This window comes from Xyrauchen texanus, chromosome 30 (genome assembly GCF_025860055.1).
Source record: "Xyrauchen texanus isolate HMW12.3.18 chromosome 30, RBS_HiC_50CHRs, whole genome shotgun sequence".
NCBI lineage: Eukaryota > Metazoa > Chordata > Actinopteri > Cypriniformes > Catostomidae > Xyrauchen > Xyrauchen texanus.
Window position 1 is genome coordinate 7355669 of NC_068305.1, and position 12393 is coordinate 7368061.

The 12393-nt window shown below is 36.0% G+C and overlaps 1 protein-coding gene across 4 annotated transcripts in view; it reads right to left on the minus strand.

Moving 5' to 3' along the window:
- LOC127624259 (serine palmitoyltransferase 2-like) overlaps positions 1-10532 on the minus strand; it is a 36648-nt gene extending 26116 nt beyond the window's left edge. For 2 of the 4 annotated variants that reach the window (XM_052099001.1, XM_052099000.1), the window contains exon 1: positions 10318-10532. In XM_052099001.1, coding sequence (XP_051954961.1) covers positions 10318-10464 — 147 coding nt within the window. In that variant the 5' untranslated portion in view covers positions 10465-10532. Of the gene's footprint in view, positions 1-10236 lie in introns of all 4 variants that reach the window. The other 2 variants (XM_052098999.1, XM_052098998.1) reach the window with 1 other exon arrangement.
- Between the last annotated feature and the right edge of the window lie 1861 nt (positions 10533-12393).

Consider the following 12393-nt stretch of genomic DNA (forward strand, 5'->3'; position numbering starts at 1 on the left):
ATCATCATATTAACATTGTCACTGCACTCCTAGTCCCTTGAGAGCAACTGCTGCTTATTTGGCCTTTCGTGAGGCTTCAACTATAATCTAGGTTAAAATGAAATGTTTTCGTTGTAGGTGGAACATTGATATACTGGGTGCGTTCCAATAAACGTAACTTTTCAAGCACATTTACTTTCATGTACAGGCACAACATGGGAGTGAACAGTTGGCAGACAGGTTTCAAACAATGTGACTTTACAGTTTATAGGGATGGTCCTCCAGTAGTCACTTGGCTTGCTCAAGTGTGTAATATATTATGGTTTGAGAACTTTCCAGCTTCATGGACACATTTGTGGGTGCTAAGGCAAGCATCACTATTATTGCTCATAGGGCTGGGTAAAAAGATGCAATGTGATCATCTCGATATTAATTCTTAAATGGAACATTGATATACTGGGTGCGTTCCAATAAACGTAACTTTTCAAGCACATTTACTTTCATGTACAGGCACAACATGGGAGTGAACAGTTGGCAGACAGGTTTCAAACAATGTGACTTTACAGTTTATAGGGATGGTCCTCTAGTAGTCACTTGGCTTGCTCAAGTGTGTAATATATTATGGTTTGAGAACTTTCCAGCTTCATAGACACATTTGTGGGTGCTAAGGCAAGCATCACTATTATTGCTCATAGGGCTGGGTAAAAAGATGCAATGTGATCATCTCGATATTAATTCTTAAATCCCAAAATCGATCTTTTACTCTATGTGGCAACCCTCTTCAATGAGACTAAGTCACTTCCATATGCAACCAAAATTAGCTAAAACTCTGTGATTAGCACTTTTGTGTAGTATAGTGGCAAAGAAATTTAGCACCATTCAGATCCTTGTGTTGAGAGTAAAAGTTTAGTTTGACACGTTCCATGTGTCCAAAGATGAGATCTGATGTACACAATCCATTTGTCATTGACTATACATCTCTGGCTTTTCTGTTCTTTACAGTTTGTTGATCAAAAACAACAAAAAACTAAACATTTTATTCTAATCACACATAGCACGGATGCAGTAAAGAAGCTATTCGACTCCAACATCATTAATGTACCAAAACACCTCTGTGATACATACATACAGTGCATTCAAAAGTATTCAGACCCCTTTATTTTTTTTTTTCACATTTTGCTGTTTCAGCCTTATGCTAAATGCTTTAAATTATGATATTTTTTTCACATCAATCTACACTCTATACCCCATAACGTCAATATCACATTGACTTAAGGATTCAGACCCTTAACTCAGTACTTCGTTGAAGCACCATTGGCAGCAATTACAGCTTCAAGACTTTTTGGATATGATGTAAGATTTACAACCTGGATTTGGAGATTTTCTGACATTCTTCTCTGCAGATCCTCTCAAACTCTGTCAGGCTGCATGTGGACCATCGGTGGACAGCCATTTTCAGGTCTCTCCAGACATGTTTGATTGGGTTGAAATCTGGGCTCTGGCTGGGCGACTCAAGGACATTCACAGAATTGTCCCCAAGCCACTCTTGCGATGTCTTGGCTGTATGGTAAAGTTAATGTCCTGTTGGAAGGTGAACCTTCGGCCTAGCCGGAGGTCCTGAGTACTCTAGACCAGGTTTTCATTAAGGATCTCTCTATATTTTGCTACGTTCAGCTTTCCTTCAACCCTTTCCTGTAACGCACAGCGTTGAGACTGCATACAATGACAACAAGCTCAGTCCAAAAATGCTGTGACCCTCCACCCCAGACCACGATGGACCCTCCACCTCCAAATCGATTCCGTTTCAGAGAACAGGCCTTGGTGTAACGCTCATTGCTTCAATGATAAACGCGAGTCCGACCATCACCCCTGCTGAGACAAAACTGCAACTCGTCAGTGAAGAGCACTTTTTGCCAGTCCTGACTGGTCCAGCAAAGGTGGGTTTGTGCCCATTGGCAACATTGTTGCTGGTGATGTCTGGTAAGGACCTGCCTTACAACAGGCCTAAAAGCCTTCAGTCCAGTCTCTCTCAGCCTATTGCGGACAGTCTGAGTACTGATGGAGGGATTGTGCATTCCTGGTGTAACTCGGGCAGTTGTTGTTGCCATCCTGTACCTGTGCCGGAGGTGTGATATTCACATGTTCAACTGCAAAAAGGCTACTTGGGTTTTCACACTTGAACCCTCTTAAAAAGAACCAAACTGAGACCCTTTTTTCAGTTCAACCACAAACAAATAAATATATAAACAGAGAAACAAAGTCTTCTTCATATCCAAATGTTACCATCCGCCGTGTACCTGTTTTTGTCCATTTTGTGACAAGGTCTCAGCCCACTAATCATCATCATTAGTTTTTGAAATACAGTCAACTTGAATATTAGGGATGCTCCAATCAGGATTTTAACATTCGATACGATCTTCAATTTTCTTTTCATCTCATCAATCGATGCAGATAATTTAACTTTTATTATCAGCTCTGTCAAAACTGGTTATATATAAGCTTTCTGCTCAATGTCACTGTTAACTAAATTTCCCTGTCAGTAAAACCATAGTTGTTGCCTAGTTTTTGTTGTCAGTCAATAATTCAGTATAGACAAAATATAATTTTAAAATATAAATGTTACTCTTTATTCTAGGCCAACAAAACTAGTAGGCTTATACAAACTATTCTTTACTGTATATAAGATAGTCCTAAAGAATGAGGCTTAATGTCAAACTGAAGTTGAACTGATACCCCATTGGTGTAATTAAACTTAAAGTGAAAGTTTTGGTTATTTTTTCACCATTTAATTTAATTATTTGTATTCATCATTTTATTATATTTAATTTAGAAATGCATTATATTGTAGTAACAAAATATTTGATATAGATGTATTATATGTATGCTCCTTCCTTTTCATTTTGTTGGATGTTGGTAATATTAGTTCCGCTTTCATTCGTTTCCGCGGGGAGTGTAATAAGGGCGCCACGGCCCACGCTCTCTCTTGAGGTAAACAAATGACTGGAGAATGAAAAGATGTTTCTGGACTCTACAGGTGTTACTGTTAATGCAGCAATCATTAAATAAAGATGTTTGAATTATAGCCCATCTTGTATTCTGCGTTGTTATTATTATGATACATGTGCCTTGCGGAGACTGAGATGCTGCTACCACAGATAATAATAAAAAACGCTTCACGCAGGATGCGCCAGTTTAGTGTAAATAAAGCGTTCAGCGCACGTAAGCAAACGGAACCGAACTCAGAGCACTTCTGTTACTCTAAGCATGAGAGGGAGTTGTGGAGCACAGAACCGCTCTGAAAACACTGTAACAACGCGCCAACTTATAGACTGGACAGAGCAGCGCAAATAAACTTTGAAGGGAGCAGACTATTTATTTATTTAATTAAATCGCAGCCCTTTGCAATTTAACAATCGCACAAGGTCATATTGCGGTTTCGATTTTATTTCGTTAATTGTGCAGCCCTAATATATATATATATATATATATATATATATATATATATATATATATATATATATATATATATATATATATATATATATATATATACACACACACACTTAGTTATTAAAACGCATTTAACCACTCCACAGATTTCATATTAGCAAACTATAGGTTTAGCAAGTCATTTAGGACATCTACTTTGTGCATTACATGAGTATTTTTTCAAACAATTGTTTACAGACAGATTGTTTCACATTTAACTAACTATATCACAATTCCAGTGGGTCAGAAGTTTAAATTCACTACGTTAACTGTGCCTTTAAGCAGCTTGGAAAATTCTAGAAAAAGATTTAGGCAATTAATCAATTAGCTTCTGATAGGCTAATTGGAGTCAATTGGAGGTGTACTTGTGGATGTATTTTAAGGCCTACCTTCAAACTCAGCGCCTGTTTGCTTTACATCCCGGGAAAATCAATATCATCAAAGACCTCAGAAAAAAACCATTGTGGACCTCCACAAGTTTGGTTCATCCTTGGGGGCAATTTCCAAATGCCTGAAGGTACCATGTTCATCTGTACAGTACGCCAGTATAAAAACCATGGGACCACGCAGCTATCATACCACTCAGGAATGAGACTCATTTTGTCTCCTAGAGATGAATGTCGTTTGGTGCAAAAAGTGCAAATCAATCTCAGAACAACAGCAAAGGACCCTATGAAGATGCTGGAGTAAACAGGTAGTCAAGTATGTATATCCACAGTAAAATTAGTCCTATATCGAAATAACCTGAAAGGCTTCTCAAAGAAGAAGCAACTGCTCCATCATAAAAAGTCAGACTACAGTTTTCAAGTGCACATGAAGACAAAGATCTTACTTATTGGAGAAATATCCTCTGGTCAGATTAAATAATAATGTAACTGTTTGGCCATAATGACTATCGTTATATACTACAAAGGTAGTATAAATATAGGGCTCCAGATGGTGACTTAATGGTTGCATCGACTTGCTTGTTTCATATGAGAAAAACAAAACATAACAGGACTGTGATGATGCGTTTCCGCCTTATTTAGAAGTGTAAATCTAACTTTTTTATAATAGGAATTTTTGAAATATTGAGTGTAAATGTATAACATCATGCTTTGTGTTATATTACCCTGGAATTAGTTTAAAAAAATGTGTTACCACAGCTGCGAGGGGTTTCTTATACAGCTGTTGAGAGAATGACATTACATTTGTCATAATCCACCACTCTCTATTTTTTTCCTCTGCTGGACAGTCATTGAAAAGTTTTCACTTGCTGTTGGAGCAAATGGGTACATGAAAATAATATTTGCTGTGGTCTCCCAATCACCACTGTCGAAGTTTACCCTGAAATATTTTACTTTCGCGTTCCAAAACACAGATGGTGAAAAAGGTATATTATCAGCCAGCTCAATGAACAGACCAGCTCAGAGCAGTCGCTCACCCACACAGTGCAAATCATTATAAACAACACTGTGAGAAACGTGCTGCGAGACATGAAACTCATTTGAATTTGGCTGTGGAAAAACCCTATGAATACCCTTTTGCCTTGGTGATTTAATGAGTATAAAACCAGTTTAACAGCACAACATTATAAACAACACTGACAGAGCATAAATAAGTTTGTACAATCCACACATCCCCACCCTAACAAAATTGTACCTTGGATTTACTATAGAAACAACTTCCTTTTTAAAATGTTTATTTTGGCAGATGTGCAATGTGTTATATTCATGATAAATATTTGTATATTATTTATTTAGTCATCTTAAATAATTAATTTATGACAATTGTCAGTTTCAAAAAGTTTCTATTTTGTTTTTATATTTTCTAAATGCATAGTATTTCATAACAAAAATGCCATAGTTTTATTTGTTGAAGTTACCAACTATCGTAGTGACAGGATATTATTATTATTACTATTATTAATGGAGCCATGCTTGGTTTTACCAGTAATCTCTTAAAACTATTGAAATAATGGAGGAACTATTGCAACTTTTCATAATTATCATGGACCCAGCAATCAGTTGTTCTAGAATCTGCTCTTTGATTGTAGAAAAAAGTAACTGGCTTTGTTTGCCTTCAGAAATTCAGAGATGACTGTACTAATCAGTAGCATCACACAGAATATTTCAATTTAGCCCTAAATAAATTGGGTAGGCCTAATATATATATATATATATATATATAAACTTTTTTTTACAGATGTTACTGTTGCATCGTCAAAATCAGTGCAATACTGTCTAATGTGCATTTCAGCACAAAATAATATAAAACATATAATAATGTCACAATTTTTTTTTGTTTCTATCATTAATTATTTGTATTTTATATTTATGGTTGCTACCAAATCAGGTGCTGGTGCCACCATCTGTAGAAAAAGGTTCTACTCTGATATTTATATTTTCTTTTGGTGTTTATGTTTAATAAAAATAGTGAAAGTGATTTTCAGAGCGCTTCATCTATAATGATTCTAAGGTCATTACTCCACCAACGTGTGTAAATGTGTGTATATATATGTTAGTGGTTGCAGCAAACAAGTAACCTATGAGATATTGGACTATTTCGCTTCAGGAGTTTAGGCCCATAAAGAAGCCTTTATATTCCTTCAGATTTAAGTTAATCTCCTGACCTCCTCACACTCGCGCTCTTGACAAATTTTTGTTTCCACCTTCATCTCCTGTTGTTTTGCAGGGATTACATATTCTTCAAGTGCTTCTACGTGACAGGAGTGGCTCAACGGTTAGTGTTGCCAACTTGTAGACCCACTAATAAGTGCAAATTATTGCAGGTGCATCTGCATACAAAAGGTTAGAAAAATCAGGCCACTCAGCTGATGACAAAATGTGCATCATGCATCCTATACGCAGATGCCTAGCATTCGCATCTGACAAAAGTACACTTTGGGCTTAAGATTTTAAACCCTAAACTACATATTAAGCTTAAACTTCAGTGTGTAAGTCATCCTGCAACTAAAGGAAGAATTCTGCCTGGCAAAAGACCAGAATATCATAGAAACTTGGAGGTGGTTCTTTTGTCTTGGCCATTAAGTAATCAACCAAAGAACCCTAACAACAAACTAGAAACCAAACAAAGCAACTTAGCATTATGGTATGACTTTTGCACGGGCAAGGCACGGAGAACGACCAATGAAAAACTCAACTGTTAAAACTCACAGACAGTAATGTGTATATAACGACTTTAAATCACTTTGTCACTCAACTACATACACAAGTGCAACAGTTGGTGAAATTCTTGGGTGCAGTTCCAAGCAACAGTCTTGACAGTGATGAGACGTATACCAATTTAAAATAAACATCAGATTTACACAACACAATTTACAAAATTAATATACACATAATTATACACAATACAGTATACAAACAAATAATATACAATACACACAATATAGGATACACAATATACTATACAAATAATAATATTTTATATATATATATATATATATATATATATGCAGCAACTTGGAGTTTCCTGTCGAGTTTTGAGTTTGAAACCTAGCCTAATCCATTAATGACTTTACCCAATCAAAAGAGCAAGCATTTGCCCTTAAGCCCAAAGTACACATCGGTCAAACATTAACAGGATGCATGACACAAATCTCGTCATCAGCAAAATGCTTGAGCACTAAATGCACACAGCCCGATTTTCTAACCGTGCATCTTTGAATGGACAATGCAAGAATTAGTAGATTCACAAGGTGAAAGCACTCACATTTGAGCTGTTGCTGTCACAAAGAAATGCTAGATGTAATCGCCGGTAAATTACAGGAGAAGATGGTAAAAACAACAACAGTAGATATGTATGTCAAGAGCAAAAGTGTGAGGAGGCCAAGAGACACCTGCATTTGTATAACTAGAGTCTGATGGAATAAAAAACATCTTTATGGATCTAAACTCCTGCAGTCGCAGCACGCATGCACCAACCACCTGTGTATATGTGCACAGTCAGATGGAGTATAATCTGACAGGCTTGCATTCGACTGTACACAGATGCGGAGCATTCACATCAAAACCAAAGTATACTTTGGGCTTTACACCCTCCTGCTGCTTATCAACAGCATGTGATCAAAGTCACACATCTCACTAAACTTGTTCCACTCTGAGAGAGGTCATCCATAAAAACAGCTAACAACTAACCCTGCTCCACCAGTTAGGAATGGCTTGATTAGCCTTACAGAAGAGTAAAGCTCACACACAGAACCTTTAATAACAGCATGAGGACTGGTGCTTATTTCAGCTGATCAGCCAGCTCTTGCCATATCTGTGTGCAATATTCATTGATCTGGCAGTGGATGGCCCATGGGCATACCACCTGATGCGAAGACTGAGTCTGGGTTAATACAGCTAAGATCAAATGCCTTATTGGGAAATCCCACATTGCTAAAGAAGACTGGCAATTTTTATACTTGCCCAGTGTCTAAAACCCTGAATCAGCACAATTAAACCACTCCTTCCTTTAACAAGGCAGACACAAGGCTGCTTTAATGTGGTTTGGAAATTTTAACTCAAACATGAAACTACTTTATAGGACGTGTGTACGTGTAGGGTTTTGCTTAGATCACTATGAGCTTTACAAGTGTAATCTTCAATAAATGATGCTGCAAATCCGAATCATATGAGAAAAGATCTTGATCAGGAACCCAGAACAAGAAAAACAAGTTGGACAACACACTCATATTCTTGGATAGGTTGTTGCTTCCATGGAGCTCACAAGTGCCGCTGGGGCAAAGTAAGGTTCTTGTTACATGACTGAACTGGTGGTCGAGTGATATATCAGTGAGGCCTTTAAATCGGGCGATATTCTGACATTTTTCATTATCATATTGGCTGATAAATTTTCCCATTTGGATGATTTTTTTCTTGAGGGCTCTGAGAATTGGCTGCTTGAGACGTGTAAATGACCAGTTCATTTTGTTATGTGCCATCGTGTTACTACAATAATAGACCAGTGTGCAACAGTCTCATTTAAACGGTCAGCAAATCAGAGCTGCGGCAGACGCGTTTGTGCTCGCCCGTATCATTCGCCCTCTCTCTCCTCGACAGTTTCCTGTAACTTTTAACTGTCTTGTCTAATGATTAAAAATGCAAATATCAATAAAGCTAATATCATATACCATCTGCAAATATGCACATACAGTAATTTGTTTAAACTGATGTAATAAACCAGCCTCACACAACTTCAGCAGATTCAGTGTCCTGTGGAACGCTCATAAATCTTCCTCTGAAGCTTGTATTCTATCAGTCTATCCTCAACAGTTAACTGAAACTTTTCAAATGATAAAAAGGCTAATATCAATAAAATCTGTATTATATACAGTTTGCAAATATGCAGATATTTAGCTTAAACAGATGTAATTCACGAACCTTACAAAAATCGAGAGTTTTCTTCCCGTTCCTCTCATTCTCAAATTATGAAGGTCACTCCATGACAATCCAAGCAGGCAATCCAGGCCATTTAAACTGTCAGGAGATTGAGGCTCGTGCTGGATCCGAATGAGCATGCGAGTGCAACTACAAGGCTGCGTCCGAAAACAAGGAAAATGCTGCCTCCTGAGGTTGTATACGGAAGTATAATGAAAATAAGATGCTTTTCAAACCAGTTTTCTTAAGAGTTCCATTCATTCAAAACAGTTGTCCGTTAAGCCATTAACTTATTAGGCAGGAAGTCAGCTGTCTACGTTTTCGGATGCAGCCCAAGGTTAAAGCGCTTCATGTGTGCTATGAGTAAATGTCTTATTCACTAAGCACTGTATGTACAATTGGTTTGATTTGGTATATTTTGAGAAAATGTGATGCTAACATGGATATGCCATCCATGGTTGCTGGACTACTGTGTGTACTGATATTTCCTTCTTCCTAATATATTAAAAATTTCTTCATGTGCAAATAAATAACTTAAATTTTAAATAATATCTGTCGACCACTAGACTGAACACAACACTCGAATTTTCCATGATAGTGTCAATACAAACAGACCAAAAACTGACCCCTTCACCCATGTTAACAATGAACTCATCCCTAATCACAAACAATTCATTCCATCCCATAAGCATTCATCTCAATTATATATAAAAAAAACTAAACAAAACAACAACAAAAAAACACTTAGTTTTCATTAACAGCTTAGTTCTGACTATTTGACTCTGGACTTAAAATGATCAAATACATAAGACAATGATCTTGCTATATATGATCAGTTATATATCAAGATGTGATGTTTGTTAATAATATTAATAAAAGGTTATTGTGAAGTGTTCTTTTTAGTCTATTTATTATTAAAATGATATGCCCAAGTTGATCAATAAATAGTGTAATATAGAAGTATATTAAATAATACTGTACAATTATGGTATAATTATTTACATCGTATTTTATTTTAATTTATACATTTAAGTAATTTATTAAACGTTTTCAATATATTAATACAGATTTATAGATGCACTATTTATTTTACATACAATTATATATAAATAATATATAGTTTATTCATATTATAATAAATAATAAATTATATTAATAAATATATATTTTGTATAATTAATATATTATATTTATTTCTAATTAAAAACGAAGCGGATTAAAAATAATAATGAACATGTAAAATACATCCCAATTTATCCACTTTTATTTCGGCCCTGTAAATATTTGAAGAAAAAAAAACACGATTCACTACTGGGTTTCTGTGAAACGACAGCCCACATAAATGTTTCTAACCCAAATCAAACGCATATTCACAATTACTACATAAGAGAGCCAATGTAAAACTCACAGAAACCGAATTAGCGGATCTGTTACGTGGACACTGAAGCGTGATTCCGGGTGTGTTGAGTGCCGGAGGAGGCGGCCTCACCTTCTCCGCCGGACGGCGAAATCTCTTCTGCGGCTGCTGGAACAAGCAGTGGTTCTTCACAAACCCGTTACCGGCACATTTTTTCGCTTGGCTCGTCCGGTGACAGGTCTCTCCATTCAGAAGCTTGTTACCGGAGCTTAGTGTCATGGTAAGCCGGCTGTGTCTCCCGCTTCACTCGTGTAATCTCACTGGAGTCCAGCAGTACCGTCTCCTCCCAAAACCGTCGACTGACAAATAAATTCCACACCCATTGACAGATTACAAGAAAAGACACGCCCTACAAGCCCATTTACAACCAATGAGATTGAAAAACGTCTTGCAAGGGCACGGTTTATGATTCATATGTATGATCAGAGTCAGACTGACGTCGTTAACAGGAAAACGAACAGAGGACCAACACAAACCTTCAGCCTTTACGTCATATATATCGCTTTTATTGTTGGACGTTAGATAAGGCACGTAGTAATGGAAAATCTGATGTATATAAACATTTCCTCCTCCTAGAATTTTTATTGTTTATTTTTTAATTTTATTTAGGGATCTGTGTTTTGCGAAAAGATACAAAAACAGATCGATAGTCCCTTTTTTTTACACCAAATCTCAATTTTTCTTCTGGTGTTTTTGCCGATTCACATTCTTCATGTTTAATAAAGGCATGTTGAAATATTAAACTTTTAAGCTTGATCTTGAGAAAATCACATGACTGTGGCAATATTTTCTGTTAAATGTCAAAATGTGGTTCATTACACATATCGAGGCAGTCCCAAGGTGAAATGTTCACTGTGTAGTGCAAAAAGCGAGTTCAATTTTAGGTTAATTTTCTATTACGCTTTGTCATAAGAAGCATATGTGAGACTTTTCTCCCTTTCCTAAACCTGAAATGTGCACTCTGTAATTTTTTTACTTGTTTTACTTCTAAAGAAATGAATTGTAATTTTGAAACTTTTGTATAAAATCATGAGCTTAAATGTGAGAAAATACCTAACATATCTAATAGTTCTCACTCCAAAGAGTAGGGGATATGTGCCTTTAAAGCTTAAAACCAATACAAATTTGTACCCTATTGACTCCCTTGAAAGTGGCTCTAACCTTACAGGCTACTGTACAAATTTGCAAAGCATTTCTGTTTATGGTCAAAAACAACAGTCCTTTCCTTCCACTTAATTCCAAGGTCAGGCCTTTTTGGCTGTGTAAGAAGGCAATGTTCACAGAGTTTGCTACCTGTTTAATAATAATAATAATAATAATAATAATAATAATAATAATAATAATAATAATAATAAAAATAAAAAAATCACATGCTTACTCTCAGGTGACTGGAAAGATAAGAAATACACTATGTTTTAAAGGCTTTACTGACATGTAGTAAAGCAAAGTCAATGCCATGAAGGACATACAGTGGTATCTGAAAGACTGAGACCACTGGCTAAAGCTTCTAATCTTACATTTTAATGACAAATTATATGATCAGAATACCAATTTAAGATGAGTTGAAACATAACCATTTCAACTCAACTTGAATTTCGGGTATTTCTTAATATTTGGTGTCTGTTTGCTTTAATGACAGCATGCATTTGAGCTGGCATGGACTGGTTTTCCAAGTTTGAGCAACACCTGATGACTGTGTTATCCAGAATGATTTGAGAATGTTTCAAATAGCATCTTGTGTACGTCAACAGAAGCAAGGAAATATGATGTTTTGCACAAACGAGTTAAAATGACCAATGTCACAGATTTTCTTACATTTGATTAGTGACCTAGAAATGCAGTGCAGAATCTTGCACATTTCTTCAGTTTATAATTTACATTCTGTTTATATAATTTATGTATTTTTTAATCCTAAAACTTTGTCTAATTCCAGGTTTTAATAGGATCCCAGATTTTCAGACTTTGGACCACACTGTACATTCAAACTGCAGAGAAAAAGCCAATTAGATGATGCACATTTTATTTTAACCAAACAACATTTAATTAACTTATGCCTAGATTGTCCAGTGATTAGTTTTACAGTAGGACTGTCCAAGATTCTCAGATTACATGATAAATATTTGACATTACTATAATGCAAGCACATAT